The sequence below is a fragment of the Grammomys surdaster genome, unplaced genomic scaffold (genome assembly GCF_004785775.1).
Source record: "Grammomys surdaster isolate TR1022 unplaced genomic scaffold, NIH_TR_1.0 373, whole genome shotgun sequence".
Lineage (NCBI taxonomy): Eukaryota > Metazoa > Chordata > Mammalia > Rodentia > Muridae > Grammomys > Grammomys surdaster.
In genome coordinates this window covers 5,536,030-5,557,879 of record NW_021604792.1, presented here as the reverse complement: position 1 = coordinate 5,557,879, position 21,850 = coordinate 5,536,030, and the positions used below count along the sequence as shown (strand labels likewise).

Sequence of the window (21,850 nt, the reverse complement as noted above, 5' to 3'; positions counted from 1 at the left end):
GGGGGGGATCCAGGGCTTCAGCTGAATATGTAAAAGTGGAGGGCCCTGCTGGGCATAGGTGGAAGAAGAGAACCTTGACCTCATGAAGGCTGGATGCCCCAGGGGGTGGGAATTTTGAGGGTGGGGAGGTGGGAGTGGGGGGGGTGTAGATAGAGGTTACATCCACAGAGAAGAAGGAGGAGGGGCGAGGGGATTGGAGGTTCCGAGGGGGTGGTGGGGGATGGGGTAAGGGGACATAATTATATTTGATGTGTAAATTGATGTGCACCAACCATAAACTGAGCCTGTTCATCGTGCTATCAATAAATTATTCCGAGAACAAGTTAATTAGAAAAAAAAAAAAAAAAAAAAAAAAAAAAAAAAAAAAAAAAAAAAAAACAACAAATATATCAAGGGCAATAGCATAAACTTGGACTCTTAATGATGGATTTTTGGACTCTCTTATTATGTAATGGTTCCCATTCATTCCACAAATATTTATTGAGCTGCTTTATGCAATGCACACATCCAGATTGCTACGAGGACATGACGACGGGAGGAGTGGCGCAGCCTCTGCCCTCTGGGAGTGCACAGGGCTCGCAGTCCCAACTCAAGGCAGCTAAGATGAGGCTGTCACAGAGGTATGAAACAAAGCTGCAGGGCACATGGTGTATACCACAATAAAAGATCAGAACAACAGGCAACAACATCTTAATTGGACTTCAAAGAACGCTTATAACTTGAATAGTTGTACGACTTGTTCATTCCCAGAAAAGTAAACACGGCTTCTTGTACAGGAAGTAGGATTATACCAGAGCGTATTCTCAGAAGGAATATGCTCAAAGGAGCCCAGGGTAGACAACAATAAGGAAAAGATGATAACTATTGGAGTGTGAACCAGAGTCTTGAATGCAAGAACAGATAAATGTAGACTTGGTCCATAAGCCATAGCAAACTCTGGTGTTTGGGCCAGGGAAGAGTATATAGTTGTATTTTAGGAAGCTCATTCAGGCAGCCACATGTAAGGCTCATATGTAATGGGCAAAGGCTGATTTCAGGACAAAGAATCCCATTAACTTGAAGTCTACATATAGAAGATGGAACAATGGTTGAACTGATGCTACAAATGACCTAATACCCAGAGGGAAGACTTAGTTGTAGAAAGAGGTGATTGTCCCAGGACTCAGACTTGGGGCCAAGACAAGAGAGATCAACAGACCTCTAAGTAGTGACTTCTAAAGGACAGTTCTTAGATGCTAACTGTTTGAAACAGTTACTATGACCCCACTATATAAGAGTTACTCAGCTGGACAGCACCTAATCCATGAATAAAGTCTTAGTCACTAATAACTCTTCTTCCAGAGATAGGCAGAAGTACCTGTTAAATGAGGGATGAGAACACTTCAGAAATTACGGCATCTCGACACAAACAGTGAAAAGTTGATTGAGTAGGGTAGGGAGCAGGAGCCCAGGGTTCAACTCTTTCTGATCAAATGAGAACTCAGTTCCAGAGAATAACTTTAGCCATCAGGTATGATTTAAATTTTTTAGCTCTGGTGATGTCACAATAACATGATGGGCCAAGACCTTTCAATATTAAGAATTGAGTCCTGAGTTCTACTGGCTGAGACACAGATGTCCAGTTCACAGGTGAATATTCATATGACTTAGTTGTCTGGGGTCCTGGGACAACATTGTGAGTTTTGGAGAGTTTATTTCTGGCTTCTTGGTCTTAAAGACAGTCGGATGCTACAACATGAATACTGAATCGTCTCAAAAGTACACACACCAAAGGCTTAGATCTTAGATTATGGCATGATTGGGAAATAACAGAACCTTTAGGATATGAGGTCTAGGAAGAAGAAGTTAGGTCACTGGGAAGGTGCCTTTGAAAGTATACTGGGATCATGATATATTCTGTTTCCCAGATATCATGAGGTAATAGCATGATCCCATTGTTATCTCTTACTATAGACCAGTGGTTCTCAAGCTTCCTAATGCTGTGACCCTTTAATACAGTTCCTCATGTGGCAACCCTCAACCATAACATTATTTCCATTCTTGCTTCATAACTTCAGTTTGCTACTTTCATGAATCATAATGTAAATATCTGATATGCAGGATTTCTGCTATGTGACCCTGTGGAAGGAATGGTTCAAGCCCCAAAGGGGTCGCAACCCATAGGTTGGGAACCTCTGCCAGAGACCCAGGTCTACATGTTTAGATGACCATGGAGTAAAAATCCATAAACTGAAACCAATCTTTTCTCTATGAAAGTGGTTGTGTCTCAGTATTTTGTCACTCATAGAATACTGATGAATACACTTCATTTCTATTCTTTTTAGAACCACATTGACATCATGAAATGTATTTTCAGCCAATTGGCCCACAGCAACCAAGGAAATGGTCTTAAAACAGTTACTCAGGGTGATTTTCATGAAATAATATTATTATGAACAGAGTGGTCTCATGATAAGAGTATTTTGGGAAAAGTCATGTTAAATAAAATTAAAGACGCCTCTTTGTTCTAAGACACATCTGAACTTTTCAACTGCTAATATATTCTGAAATTCCCTGGACTGAAGAGCAGTAAGTATTTCCCAGTCTTATTTATTTTATTTTCAGAACCATATGTCACAGTGTATCAGGGGACAAATGCCAAAAGGATATACCTCCAAAAAGCCTAATGATTACTCTTGGGTATTTAACCTAAGATCTAGAATCATAACTAAAACCAATGATTACTGAGTGCTTACTGTATATCAGGTACTGCTCCAAGTATTTTATAAATGCCAATATACCAATTCCCATTTTATTGGTACAGAAAGTGAAAGACTGAGTAGCTAAAATACTTTTCTTCCCCCACCTAAACCTATCTCTGCCCTGCCCCCGTGTCCTAAATAGGAAAGCAGGGGTGCCAACAGGAATTAATGTCTAAAGGCAGAATTTCAAAGCCAATGGTCAACTGGTAGCAGGACAGATTCTGAGTAGAGCCCTGTGTATCAATTTTCAGTCACAGCAAACATTGTTAACCCTTCTGCTTGTACGCTAGGTTTATTGGCTTCCTCCAGCACCATAAAATAGAAGCTCTAACTGGTACTGCCTAGTTAGATTCTTCAGGAAAGTTGTTGCTTTGCATATGTATCATCTCCCATTAAAGCAGACATGAGTTATGCAACCACCGATAGACAGCAATCAGAACATAAAGAAAACAACCTCGTGGGTAGCTGAAGTAGCAAGAGAATGAAAAGAATGCTTGCTTGAGGCCTGGCTTCTCCCAGACTCTCAGAGCTCCAGCATCTTGTCTCTGATGCCTAGAAAACCAAGAGGCTGTTTTCCTTTAAGACATTGAAAAATTGTGTATTCCTGCTGTTAGGTTGGGATCCAACACCTGCCTCTCTACTTAGCTCAAGGATTACCAAAGTCATGTCCTACCCTCTCCCACTTCCTCTCCTTGTTCAGAAGGATTATCACCAGCTTCGGATGCATCTGGTAGCCATCTTCACTGAAGGACAGGTTTCTCCCTTCAAAAGTAACATTGATCAGATACCTGTAACGACAAAATTAAAGGAAGATTAAAAATATAAAAAAGGATTTGAAAGCAGAAGGCACTTAGGTTGACAAAAAGACAGACCAGAGGGTAGGAACACAGATTCAACTGACACTCTTCAAATTCCTACTGATTATACAATACCCACCGTCAAGATTTTACAATAGGAATCATGTGAAAAGAATAATAAAATTTAAAATAAGTATGGCTCAGTACCAAATAATTAAGTAAAAGATTTATTTTAATTCAAATTATATGCATGCATATTTGTCTGTGTTGGGGTAAACGCAAGTGAGTGCAGGTGACCGCAGAAGCCAGAAGGAGGCACTGGGTCCCCTGATGCTGTAGTTACAGATGCTTTGTGAGCTACCCAAAATAGGTTCTAGGACCAAACTCAGGGCTTCTCACCTGCTGAGTCATCTCTCCAGCCCTCACACTTTTAAGCCTGTTTCCTTTCCTCCCATCTGCAAAAAGTCTGGTAATAAAAAGATCACCTAATTAAGTCTGCAAGCTTAAATGAGACAACTAGGTTAAGCGCTTGCCATAGGGCCTGGTGCATAGTAAGTGCTCATTAAGTGTTAACAATCATTATTCAAAAAAGGAGGCGGAATCAAGGGGTGGAGGAGCTAGAGACAAGAAAAGAAAATGGCTATGTATCAAGACAACTTTCTGCCAAGAAAGGTAGCACGTAGGCGCTTAGGGTCTGTCTCCACCCCCAAATATGCACATTCTTTAAATTCTTACTAAGGTCTTGCTCAGTCCTTATTTGTAAGACTAGTGAGCATGGCAGGCCAGAAGCATCTAGAACCCAGGACTTGTGCTGGATGCACTGTGAGTGTGAGAAAAGGGGGTGGTTGTGTGTTTCATACAGTGCTGTGAGGACAAAAGCATAAATCAGTGAAAATTCTGGAAGCGACTGATATCAGACTAATGAAATGGTTTTCCTGCAGGACATTCATCCCCAGCCCACCCTGTCCATTGCTAGCCACTGGAGCTAAGAAGCAGCTGGGAATTCCCACAGGCCTGCTCATTACAAATGCATTAGTGTAACTTGGGCTGATGGTAATTAACGTCCCTTTCCCATATAGGCCCACAGAATCAATAATGAAGTTCTGTGCTACATGATATGCTACTCCAGAATTTTGGGTCTGATTCTGTTTGTGAGATGAGTCTCTGAGAAGGAACAAACTAGGCATCTCACAAAGCAGTGGAGGCAATGGCTCAGAGGACAGGCTTCCATCCTCTCTTCTTGAGAACATAGAGTTCTAGAGAATATAGAAGAACAACAGTTGCCAGTTGCAGGTTATGTTAGCTTAAACACGGTTACAGAAAAGTAGATCCTTCTGGCAACTGTAAAGATGTCTATGTAGCATAAACACCTGGGGGGGGGTGGATTTCATTCTAGGACTCTCTGGGATTGGCAAGCTTGCCATGACTATCATATGCAGCTTTAGAGGTACAGCTGTGAGCACAGAAGATTCCTAAAGAATAGACAATCCTAGAAGTTTGAGCTAGACTTTTCAGGTCAGCTAGGTTGTCGCTTCTTTCATTTGATGCTTTCTTTCCACCGTCTCATTGACTTGGACCTCTAGGCTTCTTTTGAATATTCCTATCAGTTGAGGCACTTGCCATGGTGTCTTCCACCTTCAACATGCCATCTAATGAGTCTGTCTTATTTAAAACTGATTTCCAGCTCTGTACAACTCTTGAAAACTTGTTTCTTCTTGTGGTATTTTATGGTCTTAGTCTAGCCCTTCTTTGATCTAGGCATTCTTCAAATATTTGAAGACATGTATCAAACATCCTTTATAAAAACTCATCTTAACCTGTGAAGAAAATTTAAGCTCACTTGCTTCTATCATTTTAGTTTTATGGGTTAGGAAAGTGAAACATTAACTTATTTGCTCAATATTATCTTACTAGTTTTTTTTAATCAGAAATCATAGTTAAGGAGTCCTAAGTCCCATAGCCTTTCTTCCACAGCATCCCTGTTCTCACAACAACATGGGATTTAGCATCCCATTTCTTTATGTGTTCATCATATGTGGTGGCCTCAAGTTCCTCATCTTTTGGAGAGCCTTCAATCAGTCAAGTGTCGCAACCCTGATCCAAATCGGGTCACACACAGCATCTTCTTCATTCCTTGCTCTGATTCTTACCTCTCAGCTCAGTCGGTGCAGCTTCCCCAAGTTTATTGCTACTTTGAAGATAACATTCAAGTTTCCTGTAGCTGGCACTAATTCTAAGTACAACCCAAATCCCTACAGTATTCAGTCTAAGGAATATAATTACAAAACCAGCATTTTAAACCAACGAACTACAGTAGAAGCATCCGCCATCATGAACTTGAAAAATATGTTCTTCCTATAGTAGTACTGAACTACTTGGAATTATTTCTGAACATTTTTATAAAAAGATTACACAACAACAACAAAAAAATAGTTTCATCCCATTTTGTTTTTAAAGAAGAAAAGATGAGAGAGAAGAACAAAGGAGAGGAAAATAAGGAAAAGAAAGAGGAGAGACAGAATGGAGGAAGGAGGAGGGGGAAATAAATGATCAGCTTAAGTACCCACTTCTTCACCACGCATGGCTATAAATTATTCTGCCTTTATCTAAACTACTATTAAAATATTTAAAAGGAAGTGTCCATTTCTGAAGGCAATTATAGAAGTTCTAGAAATGATTAGATTTCTGCGTAACATGAATGGGGTTGGTATATAGCTTGACAATGACTTCTCTGAAGGGGATGGCATTGAGCTGGGAGCCTAAGGGCAGAAATTTAAATTTGCAGGAAATAAAGCCCACTTGGAGGCACTCTACTGGCCTGCAGTTAAACATCTCTCTTCCTGTGTCCCCATGTCCTTGTTTCATGTAGAAATCTTTGCCTTGTGGATACATTCTTTCTCTCCCCGCTCTCTGTGTTCATCTCATATGTCTAAGGTCTTCTTGGATGCTTCATACTTATCAAGACCATCAATAAAGCCACATGACACTCTACAAAGTATTCAATTATGTATGTTCTAATCATTTGTGTCATTTCACAGCAGAGAGATCAATCATGCACAGTGTGTGTATTTTCTTTCTGAGGAATTGCCTGTGCTGTGACACCATTTAGCTATTAGGGCATTTGAAAATGTACACTAGCCCTGAGCAAGGATGGCTTTTGAACAGCAGAGCTCATCAGTTCACTCATTGATAATAAAAAATGGAAATGATTATGGCTGAGGTCGCTTCTCTACTTGTGAACCTAAGTGATCCCTCGTTAAAATGAAAATGTCATTTGACCTACAGCTGTCAGAGAAAACAACGGTGGGCGTGAACAAATGAAACCATCAATAGGAGTGATGTATCAAATGTGATTTATACATGAGATTATGTAATAGCGAGCATTTTTAAAAAGGGTTATGGTCATGATCTGACCATATAAAGGCAAGACACCTGCTTCGGTGAAAGAGATTTTTATAGGACATTTAACGAGGCCTGCTCATAAATGGGCTACATGGGAAGAATGAAGGCTGAGGTCCATATATGGTCATAACATATATGGTCATGACATTAGGTCATAAGATTGCATAGATGATTAAACTTCCCATGAGAACTGAAAATACTCAATTACCAATTACCTTTGGATCTGACTATACTTTATCAATTTGAAATATTAAGACCTTGAAACCTGAACATAGAAGTCCTGAGGAAAAGATGAACTATAGTTAAGACTCTGAGATCTTATAATCACTGGTTTCTCTACACAAGTCATCCTCTCACACACAGCAAAAGCTCTGGCTTAAGTGGAACCCCAATGCAGAATGTTGCCCATTATACTCTTTGTCTCTCTGAAGTCCCGTCAAAGTTGGATATGTTAAAAATTTACTTGATCTGTTTCTCAGATGTGGTTTTGCATCCAAGAAGCCCAGTGGCCTATCTCATAAAGTTGTGAGATCACATGGAATGTGAGTTTACTGTTCCTCAGAGAAAAGAAGAAAATTATTCACTGGAAACTTACTTTAGAGAGGAAACAGATCCTAAGATGTTAAATAATCTCCACAAGTGACACTCAAATGCAGGATCAGAGATCAGACCTTCTGGTCTTAGTTCTATATCTTTTCATGACACTCTGAAGTGACATCAGTGTTCAAAGCCTCTATTGTGCATCAGTACCCGTCATGCTCTGGCTTAAATAATCTCTACTGGAGACTAAATGAATTAAAACAAATTTCTCTTCCTGCTTACCTCCTTGTTGAGCAAGAAACTCAGAATCTTGATGGTCTTCCAGTCAACACATTTGTTTTACATCGCCTAAGTCACACTTCAGTAGGTTTAAGAGGGTCAAGCTGAGGTTGGCAAACCCTATGCTTTTTGACTTTGGCCACACAGAGCATCCACAGTACCATGTAGACACCTAGAGTGATGAGTCTGCAGTATGTCCTGTGCAGGAGGCACCTGAAGGACTTCTGCCAGCATTGTCAGCAAATCAAGAGCCCTGGCATGATGGCACCTTTCTGCCTTCATATTGTTACAAAGCATTGGCTTTTTAAAACTAACAGGGCAGCTAAGCAAAGTAGCTTGTCATCATAGCACATCCAGTCCTCTCTCTCATTGTCACCCAGAGGTTTCTGTGGCTCTACCCAGATCAGATGACAGGGTTAGAAACAGCATCCAGATGTCTACAACCCCAGTCCAAATTCCTTCCCATCATCATTGTGTTTCAAAAGTGGACCCAGATTTTCAAAACAACATTTCCATTTTCTAGCTCCTAAAAGTAGAGACTTCTTACAGAAGAATGAATTCTTGACCTCTTGCTTTCAAGTTTCTGTCTCTGAAAACTCCTGTGTAAATATGTACCATCAATATACCTCTTGTGTCTGATATCTTTATCTCTATGATCTACCAAATAGATGGATTCCAAACTTCCGGGCAAGATGGTGGACCTCAAGCTGCCTTCATCTGATCCAGTAGAGAGCAACCAGTGTGAGAAAAATAGACCTTGTTTCAAAGAGAAGAGGAGGGAAGAGATTTGGAAATTCACAGAGGCAGTAAAGGAACAATTGGAAATGCAGAGAAAAGGCAGGCAATGCACCAAAAAGTACACACAGGTCTTCAGCCTGGGGCTCCCTGGCAGCTGAAGAGAAGCGGAAGTCTCATCAAAAAGGTCTCCCCTGCAGCCCGTATGCAGGCACCCATGGTGCCGCCCTCAAGAGTAACCCACAGCCTTCATAAGCCACAGATCCAGCAGTAAGTTTTGGTAAGATACTGATTGGAGAGGAAACCCATAACGTTGTATCTTAACTTGAACCAGGACAATGGAGGTACCATCTTGAGAGTGGCCCACTGTTAAAACTGGGGTACTCTAAGGGTTTGAGAATAGATGCTGGATCCGGGGCGATAAAGTCCTGAGAAGGAATTGTGGAGAGTGAGAAGAGAATGACTGGAAATGGGCAAGAATCTGAACAACATATAGTGGAAACTACGTACAAAATACCATAATGAAACCAAGTACTTTTATGAAATTTTAAAAACAAGTAACAAAAATAGATTGGTTAAAGCCATCTTACAACTTGAATGACGTGGAGAATTATAGCTACATTGTATTTGATGTGTTCTTTGGGGGCATTTTAAAATTAATCTTCTTTACATTAATATGCTTACAGTGTACAATATTATGTTATAGGACATATGTAGTTAACAGATTATATATGATAGCAATTAATCTACCCCTCATTTCTTCTGATAAATACTGTATCTGCTAGTTTACTGGAATCTGATTTACGAAGCCACAAGTCTTTTGAAATATCTTTCTGATGAGTAGAAGGTGCTGTTGGAAATAACTATTTCTTCTACACATTTTCCCTGGAAATAGTAGAAACAATTTCTCACAAGAATGTAAACATAGATTTTAAAACCTTTTAAAGTCATCTCATTAAAAACAATACTGAAGGAAAGAGGCCAAGATATTTGTAAATTAGTGTTTTATATTTGTTAACATTATTCCTTGGATAAACTAAATAGGAATGTCTTACTTTTTCCTAAATTAGGAACATGTTTATCAAAACAAATTTTGAACTATCACATCAGTGTAGTGGGTTTGTTTTGGTAGGCTGTTGTCAGTGAAAATTTGTCTTTTGGGATTTTAGATAGATTCTTCTCGGACCCAACCTAGGAGAATGTTCCCCTTAGTAATACAATTCAATGAATGAAAAACTTCAGATAACTCCTCCAAATGTTTGTAGGGAAAAACAGGGAGAAGAAAGGAGCACAGAGAAAAATATAGCAGATATCGCTCACATAAGAAGAAGACCTGTGGGAAGAAGCTTACAAGCAGGGCCTCCCTCTCAGGACCCCTGCTCAGTTCCTGGATTCACCTGAGCCTAAATTTGGTGGTAACAGTTCCACAATGGATAAATTATTTCATCTTGTCAAAGTATTTTTGTTTTTACTTTTGTTTTGTTTTTGAAAGAGGACTTTGAAGAAACTTTGAAGAGTGTCCTTGAGCTATAGTGGCATATAGAGCAATATGAAGCCATGACCAGACAAAATAATTAGAAAATTAGTTTTATAAGCTTTTTCTCTGAATTAGGAAAAAATAGTAGCTAGTAGAGAACATTGAGAGAAACTAATTTAAAGGTTACACCACAATATCCATTTATAATTACTTGAGGCAGATTAAAAGTAGTTTGTCTTCTAATGAATTAAATATTTTTATCTTTCTGGAATGGTATTTAATATCATTAATTTATTTCGAAAAATGTTCACAAACAATAATAAGTTCAAGTGTGGCCTAGTCCATATATAAATTATTTAAATTCTATTCATGATGTTAAATTAATGAGGGCGATTTTAAGGCACCCTGAAAGCTGTCTGCTAGAACCTGCCACTCTCCCTCTCCTCTGCTGGAAGAGAGAAAAATGCTTCATCCCTTTGGGAGTTTGGGATGAACTACTTCCATTTGAGGGACAATTGGTGACATCAATCACAATTTACTACAAAGAATAAAAAAAAAACCCTCTTCAGACTCTAAAGTCCAACAATGAAAAATTCTGAGAGCTTTCACATGGATTCTGTTTCACAACTGAATGTCATGACTTAGTTTTATCTGAAATGAAAGAAAATAGAATAGAATTGTTGAGACCTGCCCAGTAATCTCTGCTTGGACTGAGGAGGAGGGTAGAGATCATTTACTTTCCTTCAGAAAGCTGTTATTTATGGACAGTCATCAAATCAGTGAGATTTGTGTATAGGTGCTACAAACACACAATGGAATCCTATTTCCCTCAAAAGAAAAGTGAAATTGTGGGAGTTGTGGCTCTGCCACTGTCTGTGAAGGCTGCTAAAATCCTCACCGTTCTACCACGTGAGTCAACGTGGCAGTCCATGCCAGGGGACAATTCTCTCCTGGGCTTATTTAGATTTCTTCCTGGGATCAACATAGAGACTTGTATTCAGTCATAAGAAAGATAAGCAAATGAAAAGGCCTGTTCTGTGTCCCCAAATGCTGTTGGGGAGAGATGAGTAGAAACAAAATAAAAACAAGAAACAAAATAAATTAAGAGAAAAGAGAAAGTTTGTATATATATTATAACACACACACACACACATACACACACACACACACACACACACACACACACACACACACACACACACAGAGTCCAGTAAGTAATGTTATGACATTGACGTGGATGTAGGGTAGCTTCTTCAATTACCCACCACCTCATTTTTTTCTTTTTTTGAGTCACCATTTTTCACTGAACCAGGAAGTTGAAGATTTGGTCAGGTATTACAGGCACACACCTCCACATCTGACTTGTATGTGACTGGCATCCTATTTACACACTTGACCATCTCTCTAGGCTTCTATTGTTCCCTTATAAAAGATTCAATATTATTATCTTCTTTTTGTGTGTGTTTGTAAGCACGAGTGTATGTGTGTTCCACATGCATGCAGGTACCTACAGAGGTAAGGGGAGGGCACAGAATTCCCGGGAACTGGAGTTACAGGAAGTTAGGAGCCACTGGATGTGGGTGCTAGAAACAGGTCTCCTGCCGACACAGCAAGTGGTTTTAACCATGTCTCTTGTTCTACTATTGGTCTCTTTTCAAAACACTACTCAGAAGTTGGAGACTGAGCATTTGGGGGGACTTCAAGTCACAGCCTCACCTTACACATTTACTACTGATCAGACCGAGGGCTGGGGAGCTGCTACTGTGCTTTGCCCAATTAAGTTCAGAGCCTCCCAATTCTCTGAGTTTTGCTTTGTTCTTAATACTACAATCGGAACGTCTCGTTGCTCCAGCATCCCAAGCTGAGGCTAGAGAACATTTGTTTCTTGCTGCTGTGGTTAGTGAATCCCTGAGAGATTTTCTGCAGTTGGAAATCACTTAACCAGACTACTTTACAATAATGTTTCCTTTCCAAGTAGCACAAAAGATGAGCTTACATTTCCATAATTTTAGTCCACAGTAAATGATTATTCAAAATGACTCCTATTCTGACCTCTTAGAGTTCTGCTTTGAACACTATGTGATTCTCCTTAAAGTCTCTTCAGGAAAGACATACTCCTACTTGGGTATGAAAGTATGATACTTCCTATGGGGAAGCAATGAAGCCATGCTTTGACACTAATTAATGAGCAACACGGCAAACCTGCTTCCCATTCAATTCTGCACAGAGAACCAGAAAGAGAAAAGAAATGACTTCTCTTCATTTTGCTACTTGTAGTCACCTTGGCTATTCAGAGACCTGATAAGGTCCTGCTAAAGTAATCACAACAGTGGAACTTCCCAGTGACAGGCACCAAGAGATTTCATGATAATAGGAAGGTCACATGATTGTTTTTTTGCATTCTAGCTCTTTTTCACATGTCATCTATGAGTTCAAAATATTAAATATAACTTGTTTTGTCTACCGCCTTACTATACTGAATACAGCCATGATTCACGGTCCTCACTAAGTATCAGGATGTACCCAGGGAAAAATGTTACAAGCCAAAGCTAGCTGGCCCCTCACTAATTGCTGTTACCTCTTTATGTCTACTGTCCTGGTTGGTTTGTGTCAACTTGACACAAGCTAGAGTCATCTGAGAAGAGATAACGCAGTTGAGCAAATGTCCCCATCAGCTTGCCTATAGGCAAGTGTGTAAGGCATATTCTCAATTAATGATTGATATGGGAGGGTCCAGCCCACTGAGGGTGGTGCTATTCCTGGACTGGGGGCAGGTGTCCTGTGCTACATAAGAAAGCAGACCAGGCAAGCTATAGGGAACAAACCAGTAAGCAACACTTCTCAAAGGTCTTTGTTTCAGTTCCTGCCTCCAAGGTCCTGCCTTGATTTCCTGCCCTAACTTCCCTCCATGATAGATGGTAGGCAGTAAGCTGAAATAAACCATTTACTCCAAGGTTGCTGGTGGTAGCACTTATCACAGCAATAGAAAATGTCTAGGGTGCCTACTACTAATTTTGTCTTTCTGATACCCATTTTTACTTATGAGCTGGAAACAGTATTTAGGGACAACGCCCAAACTAAACAAGCAGCAACTGACAAAGATTTCTCTGCAATGTCCAACTTTAACCAGAAAACAATTCCTTCTTGTGAACTTTCAGTTAGATTGAAGGAAACTCTTGATGTATACACCCTAAACCAAGGACCTAAAGTACCCTGGGTATGAAACCCCAGAAAGAGAATGAGGAGGCTTTTCTCTTCTTGACCTTGATTTGTTCTTTCCTCTTTAGGATTCTCGCTCCTGTGTCACCTTAAAGGATAAAACAAGCACACTGGAAGACACATGTGCAGTTCTTGTTCTCCTAATAGTTTTCACACGTTCAACTTTGACCTAACTATTATTTGGCTCTACTAAAGCAAAGGACAAAAGGAGTGAGTGAACTTAGGATGAATCAGTGACAGCCTCTGTTACCAGGGACCGGAATAGAGATTATAAATAGTTGTCACTCATGGCAAATGAGGCTGTAATTTAGTCTTCTAGCAAGAGTTGGCAGATTTCTACAAGTGGGGCTTCCCAGGAGTCATTATGCTGTATGGGAAGGGGAAGAGGACCAAAGGAGGCAGGGCGATTGCAAAGGTCTGAGATGGCTTTGAATAGACAGAGAACTAAAGATGCATCTGTGATTGTTATAACTTTAAGGGATGTGGGTATTCCATAATCTCATCATGCTGCAAGTGCAAGAAACATGGTCGTGGAAGACGCTGACTTGTTCAAGAACACAACTCTGTTTTAGAAAACTCAATTGCTGAAGATGTTGCTCCATGATAAAGCACTTGTCTAGGATGCACAAGAGGCTATAGGTTTGAGTGCAAGTACTACAGGTTCCTGAGAGGCTGTGGAGTGAACTTGTCTACAAACCATATCTCCCACGTGGATGAAACCCTCCCACACAGAGGAAAACATAATAACTTGTTGAGTGTAGGATTTAAGAAAAGACATGAGGAGTGAGGGAGGCAAAGTGGAACACAAGATGCTGGTGGAGACAGTAAAAGGTTGTGCTAAGCCTACATCCGAAGAAGAAGATTCGGAGCGTAACATAGGATGGGAGTGGAGAGAGTGAACAGTCTGAAGGTCAGCAGGAAGCACCAACGTGGAGTTTGTCCATGTTGCTTCTCTAATGAGTCCTGGGAATGGCTTCCTGGATGACAGATTGGTGAGATGAGGCATTCCTGAAGTAGGATTGGAGTGAAGAGCTTAAGAATGTAAGGTGTTTGTCCTGGGTGGATGCAATGGATCTGAAAACAGTGTGAGCTGCTGACTACAGAAACAAGAAGGACACTCCGTAATGTAATGCTCGATGCTAAGTTATTGGTCAACATTGTTTAGTGTGTCTGCCTGGGCTTGTGAGATAGCTCAGTAAGTAAAGGCATCTGCTGTCAAACCTGATGGCCCAAGTTTGATTCTAGGGCCCCATGTGGTGGAAGGAGTGAACCTACTCCAACTTGTCTTCTGACCTCACACATGTTCTGTGGCATATGTGCAGCTACATAATACATACATACACACACACACACACACACACACTAAAAGAAATAAAATGTTATATAAAAAATTTAACATTGTCCACCAAACCCACATCTTAGTTGTCTAGAGCTTATGAAAGTGTTGCTTTAAGCTGCAGCACATCATGGCAGTATTTCCAGAGCAGACTGGGATGGAGAAGAAAAGAGGGGTGGGTGCAAACTGACCTGTTTATTTATTTACTTACTGTGTTAGACATCTGTTAATAACTAGCCCAACAGTCTAACATGATTCAGAGCTTCAGACAAAATGAGGACAAGAATTTATGTGAACCAAACCAACCCTCCCCTCCTCCCCACCTGCCTAAGAGGACAGCACCATGAACCCCAACCGCATCTTCCCCGGGGTAGATGAGAGAACCATGTAATCATCTCTGCTGCTGTACTGTGTGGGGGCTAGAACTCTGCTGTTCCTTCTTTGTCAGGGGATCTCAGTGCTCTCTCTCCCTCTGTAGGTTGATGTTTCCATGGAAACCTGCTCTTTAATGCTTCTGAAATTACTGTGCATTTATACCATTAACTCTTTGTTTACTAGGGCAGTTTGCAAAGTGATATTCCAACACTTCTCAAAGATAATTATATTGACATCTCTAGTTACTGAAAACTCTACAAAGATAATTAGATACCTGTTGCCTGCCTCTCATCATCAAACCCTACTCCTCAACCCCTTCAGTCTTGTCTCTTGCCTCTACTACCAACATATTTCACAAAGTCAATGGTCATCAAAACAAGGTCTACAAAATGAAATGATAGTAGCTTTACTCCATCCTTATGCTTCTTATTCACCTTCTACCACTTGATGTTGTTGAAAATTTCCCCATGGACATTAGTTTTGTATGTTTCTTGATTAAAGTAAAATATTATCTTGGTTTTCTTTTTTATACCTTCAGCCAGACTTCCCTCCTTTTACATTCCTTTCTTATTGAAACTCTCAGTTTTGAGAGTACCCAAGTCTCAATGTTGAGCCTCCCTTCTCCCTCTGGCTCACTCAAGACATAGCCTATCACAATCACCTCCACACCAAGACTTCAGAATCTATTCCAAATCTCACCTTGCCCTTAAACTTAAGTTCAGTATTTCTGCTTGGACAATTCCAACAAATGCTTTGCTATCAAATCAAGCTTAACAGGACCAGCCCCAAAGCCAGTTTTCCCTGTCATTTTAGAACGGAAGCAATGTAAGACTCCAATCCTTAAAGCGTTCAAATTCTTGGTATAATTTGATATCTCTTTCTGTTTCAACTCCTTTTTCACCATGTGAATGAAAAGGAGGACAGACTGGCTCTTCTTAGGAGCTGTGTTCCTAGAACCAATAAACTCAGTTAAAACACAACAATACTCTAGCATTGTGTACAGAATTTGCTGATTGACACTTCTTTCTTTTTCAACACACAGTTTCAGAATTTTGTCTCCCTGAGGTAAATTAATCTCCCAGCTTTCTAACACATAAGGAAAAATGCTTGGAAGTCATATTTCAGCTCTGGCTGTGCAATAAAAGAAAGCCCAACAATGAATGCTATCATTTATTGAACACATGCCAAGCTCTGTTCTGGGTGTTTTATGTTATTTTAAATTCTCGCAGCAATGCTATAAAATAATAGCATATATTATATGTGATTATGTAATAGCTATGTTATAATGAAGCCTGAGGTTGCTGGCAGCAGGAATTGAATCCATCCACTACTTAGGAATCCCAAAGTTCATGTTCCTTCCACATAGCCTCACACTGAGCATAAAGCTGTCAACAAAAGCCATGATCAGAAGAGAAGGACACAAAGAATCCAGAGACTTCTACCATAGTAGAGCTATAAGCCCAAGCCCAGACCTGAATGCCTTCACTCCTAGGATTTTAACCAATCATGCTACCACTTAGCAGTCTCGTCAGCTGGTTGTCCTCATTCTCCCACCATAGTGGGGGCCCACAGGGAGAAAATAAAACTCACAGGCTCTCCTCAACCCCAGGGATGACTGGAATCATGGATGGTCATGACATATAGAATAGAAAGAGAACCCTGTTCTCTAGGGGCCGTCAATCTGTCACCTGTCATACACACAAACCCCCCAGAAGTGAAGAAATGGAATTCATTTGGTGTACAAAAAATCACAGGACAAAGCACAAAGCGGCAAGCTTGACTGGACTTAAAGGGGAATTAATTTTCAGCTCATGCTCTGGGAGGCAGTCAGGTATAAAGGCTGGGGCCACATTCTTAGAGCACTAGTTAGAGGCAGGCAACAATAGCTAGGGTATTGATCTGGCTCCATTAAGATTGGAAAAAGTTTATCTTGGTTTAGCACAGAACATCCAAGTTCTCACGGGGTTTAAAAAATATGATATTAAAGTCATTCTGGGAGCTATAATAAAATCTCATTTACTCTCAATGGGGGAGGCAGGCCCACACTTTGGGTCTGGACAGTCAGATCCATGGATGACCCTGTGCTTATTCTGAATCTTGATCACAATGTAGACATATTCTGCAGTGTTGCTTCCTGTCTAAATGTTCCCCTACAACTGTCTTGCTTTCCTTCTTCAACTGTGACTCAGTTTTCCTTACCTACTTTGCTGTCTACACCCCTGCCCCTTCCCTCTCCACCCCAGAATCCACATCAATCCTGTAATTCTAACCTAGAGACAGGGGATTCCCAGAGCAAGCTGACTAGTGAGCCATGCTGGTGAGCTTTAGATTTGACTGAGGGATCTCATTCCCCTTCGTTCGTTGACATTCAACATGGGCTGATGCACCCTGTGAGCTGGTCTTAGACACCAACTCTTCATTCTGACTGCCTTTCAGTTCTATGCCTCCCACCTTTATTTTTCCTTCCATTTCGATGTATGCACACATGCATCTGTATATGTAGACATGTTTGCCTTGGGTGGATACACATGGATGGAGGTAAATGTGTACATGTGTGGCTTGTGTATGTGGAGACCTAAGGATGAGAAGCATCCTCTATCTTCCACTTTATTCATCCAGGTAGGGTCTCTCAGGCAAACCTAGAACTTACTGATGTGTTTAATCTTGCTAGATGACTTGCTCTGGGGAATCTCCCAATTCTGCCATCTCAGGTGGTTACAGAGTAACCACCACAGCTCCCCACATTGATAACATGTATGTGGGTCATGGGGATCTGAACTGCAGTTTCCATACATGTGCATAAAATGCTTTAATCTTGATCCCTCCCCCGAGCCCTACGCCTCCAGTCTAACCTCATCTTATCGTCTGTTTTCATCCCTTCTTTGCTCAAACCATTCGCCTTTCCCCCATTACAAACTCACAGTGTCTGAAATGAAGCTGATAGACCACTTCTTCAAAATAGCCATCTGCCTGATTTATCTTTTTCAAGTTATTTAATGTTTATGAAGCACTTGGAAAATGCTAAGCGTCCTGTAGATGCTAGCTGGTCTGACTCCTTCAATCCTGAAACTTCCCAGGTGTCTCCATCTTCACTCATCACTTGACTCTCCTGCTCTTGTCCCAAATGCTGGAATTACAAGCTCACCAGCCCTTACAAGAAGCCCTTGCATGAGCCCCTCCTTCCTTCTGTCACGCTATGGAGCGTTATCATCTCTATGCAGGTCTCTCAAAGAGCCTGTCTCTGAGATCTCTACCTTACATCCTTATTATCCTTACGTGCCCCCTTAATCTTACTAGAGACTCCATATAATCTTAGTAGAGACTCCATATTGCTATGTCAGCCATTGCTTCCAAATCTCCAATGGGTTCCTCCTAGCTGGAGTTAAGAGCTGAACTTTACTCAGGGCCTTCCACATCTTGACCCACATCTGCACAGCTGGAATTCTCTCATGTTCTCTGTATGAACCTTTGCTAATGTCAAGGGGCTTCTTTGCTGTCTTGGAACAATATGCATTTGCCAGTGTCTCTGTTTGCTTTCAGATGAATGCAGTTTGAACATTGCTCCTGCTTAATCGCCTCCATGAGCTCTTACCCACCCTCTCCCACTTTCTTGACCATGCATGCCTCCTCCCTTTTTCCCTCCCTCTGTCCTTTTGTCTGTGCTCTACATTTCAGTATTTTATGTACTGTTCTTATGGATCATTTTATTCCTGTTGGCTATTGAACTTTTCTTGCCTGTGTCTTGAATTCTGTGACAGACAATGCACTATTTAAAGAGTCAAATCTTGTCCTATTATCCTCTTGCAGAATCTAAATTAGTTCCTTTCTGGTGCTAAGTGTTCAATAAACACCTATCGATCTGTTAGAACTTCTAGAAGAGTAGCATGAAAAGCAGCTCTCACAACTTTCTGACTTTTCTATGCACACACACACACACACATACATACACAAACACATGCACAAACATGCACTCAACACATCCACAGACATACATAGCACATATACACACATACACTCACACACACACACACACACACACACATTCACACATATATACTCAATATACACACAGAGGGAGAGGGAAAGGGAGGAGGGAAAGTGACTCAATTATTGATTTTAGGAAAGAATGAAGTATCAAAACCTGGCTTCTTAAAGCAGTGAGACATAATGTAGGTTGACCTCATTCTTGGGCAGGTCCCTTTAAAATGTCTCCTTTTTTGTTTTCCACATTAAATGGCCCTAAAACCAGCTCTGCCTATGAGAATCGTGTGACCCACTTGCATTTCTATCCTTTTATATGTTCTTGGGCCCCGAGAGAGCAGATGCAGGTAAGTAAACACACTAAAGATCAACGGGAAGAGAATGGTGAGGCCTGGTTGTTTCTGAGCACTTCTGGTATAGAAGAAAGAAAAAAGAAATCAGGTTGTATCATGTTGGTCATCTAAGGTGACTGACTAATTGGTTGTCTTAAGTTTAGAGAATCGAGGCATCTGGAACATACATAAATGGTAATTCTGGGATTGTTTTTCCTAATGTAAATCCTTTTATCAGTTTAGGAAAGAAAGAAATATAACTCATTTTGCTTATGACATACAGATGAGACAGCTTCTTTTTAGAAAGGCGTTGGGGGAAAGGCATGCTTATTTATTTATTTTCTAGTATCTTTCTAATTATCAAGAAAAAGAAAGACATCTTTGGTATATGTAGGAGAAAATACTCTATTTTCACCTGGTTAGGTACACATAGTTGAAGTCCTTCTCTCAGCCCTTCTCATCATCTACCAGTTAGTTACACAAGTCTTGGGAGGTGGAGATAAACAGTTAACAGTGACATCATGATCTTCATATTTGGACCAACTCCTGACAACCCAGCATTTTGGCATCTACAGAGATGCCTAAGGGTTAATGCAAATAATGTGCAAAATGGATATTTCATGAACAGGCAATTGGGACCGAGGGCAGCTCAGAGCTTTCAGCTCCACAGACAGCAGCAAGACATGAGGGAGCCCAGGTAGAAATCAGAAAGTCTCTCTCTCAACCTCAGTAAAGACTTAATCTCTGGGAAAGTAGAGGGATGCTAATTTGATTAACACTTGCCTGAATTCCCTCAGACTCCCAGGGAACCAGCATAAACGTGGGAAATTTAACATTTGGGGCAACTTTCTTCCCTTTTCTCCAGTCAGTACCAGGTTATTCTGATTATATGAAATTAAAACACGTTCAATAAGAGTGTGGGGGAGATGTAGCAAAATGTCTTGAAGAAGTGTGGTGTTTGATGTCCTCAATTAGGAAAAAAAGGTTGGGGTAGGTGTCTGTGAGGTAGAAGTGGGAGCGAACAAGCACACACTGGAGAGAAATGAAGAGATGGAGAGAAGATGAAGCAGCACGTGGCATGCTGGGTAGCATCACCATGGCAACCACATTGCACATCCAGAGCACTGCCAAAAACAAGTTGAGATCCGAGTAAGTAGGTGTTGTAGAAAGAGGAGATAAGGGCCGGCTGTGGACAGGAACCACCTGGAGGAGATGAATTATCTGCAGCATTTCATGCTTCTCATTTTTTTTCCTAACCACACCCAAGGCTCCAGTTGGAGTGTAAACACCTCTAAAGCACTGCTGCCAAGTCTAACTCTCACGCAGGAAGGTCTCAGGACAGCAGGGATGAGATTTAAGGAGCTCTAGCTGTAGCCAAAGAGAAAAATTATGAATGAGGTTCCCAGGCTCCTTGCGGCCAATGTGTCTGCTTTCTTAAGCCATTACTTAATCTAGTCACTTGCAGAGAATAACTAGAGTTGTTTCCGTCTTTCAGGTCCCATCAGGAGGGGACGCCACATCGATGAGGGTGCTATTGAGTGTGTAAAGTGAGGGCCTGCCAAGACAGACACCACACTCCTGCACTACCGATCTAGGCTGTCCCTTAGGAAAAGAAAAAAAAATGATGCCTGTAACTTACAGGGAATCCTACTTGAAAACATACTCAGGATATCCCAGAAAATAGTAAATTGTTGGAAATGTGGTTTCTGAGCCATTTTAGATTATCCAGCACATGTAAACGGAAGGATGGTGTCTACTGTGGTTCACAGTCCTTCCTTCACACTCAGCTAAGAACAATTAAGATCTTTTGAGCTTTTGCATCTCCTCTAAACTTGTAGCCTGAAAACATGGCCCAAAGGAAGCATCCCAGGAATGTCCACGTTAGCAGGCCATAGGCCCTTGCAGGCATATTGCAAGAGATCAAACTGGGTCTCTGATGCTTACCCAGTGAACCTGGTGAGTGTTCAGATCACAGGACCCTAGTCCCAAGACGAGGACTCTATCAGTATTCCTCAGATAGAGCCAGAGATCCTGTGTTGTAAAGCTCTCCTGCTAGTTCTGCAGAGTAGACGGTTCTATGAACCATGAAATGGGCACACAGCCCTCCTCTCCTGCCCTGAGGACTATGCTTCTCGTGGCTCTTTGCCTGGATGAGAAGAGCATTTCCTCAAGCCCAGGAAAGGCAGAGTTGTCAAACCTGCCAGAGGATTGTGCATGGGAAACTTGTAATTCAGTATTAAAAGAAAAGCATGAATCTGAAAGCCACTCTTGTCATCAGTGACTCACAGCTACGAGTGCTTGGTCTCAGGGCCATCGGCCAGAAAATGTTGAGGGACAGGGAAGAGGCGAGCTAAGGAGCAAGAACATAAAGCTAGGAAGGAAGTGAGAGGAGTCAGTTCTTAGTGTTCTGAACCAGAAATAAGGACACTCAAAACCTGCCTATCCCTCTCCATTCAGGGCCTCTCTTTATGTGAGATCCTTGCTATGGAAACCATAAGCAATAGTAAGAGACTGTGACATCATTAAACTGCAACTTGGATCTCCTGCCCCTCAGTAACATGAAAATTCATAGGATATGTGACAATGGTCAAATGGGAACAGAAAGTGAGAAGCCATGCACTGCTCCAGGGAGCTTG

General features: G+C 41.0%; 1 protein-coding gene across 1 annotated transcript in view; it reads right to left on the bottom strand.

Moving 5' to 3' along the window:
• Grin2b (glutamate ionotropic receptor NMDA type subunit 2B) overlaps positions 1–21,850 on the bottom strand; it is a 446,438-nt gene that overhangs the window by 120,650 nt on the left and 303,938 nt on the right. The window contains exon 4 of the mRNA XM_028781023.1: positions 3,415–3,529. Within this exon, the coding sequence (XP_028636856.1) occupies positions 3,415–3,529 (115 nt within the window). The remainder of the gene's footprint in view (positions 1–3,414; positions 3,530–21,850) is intronic.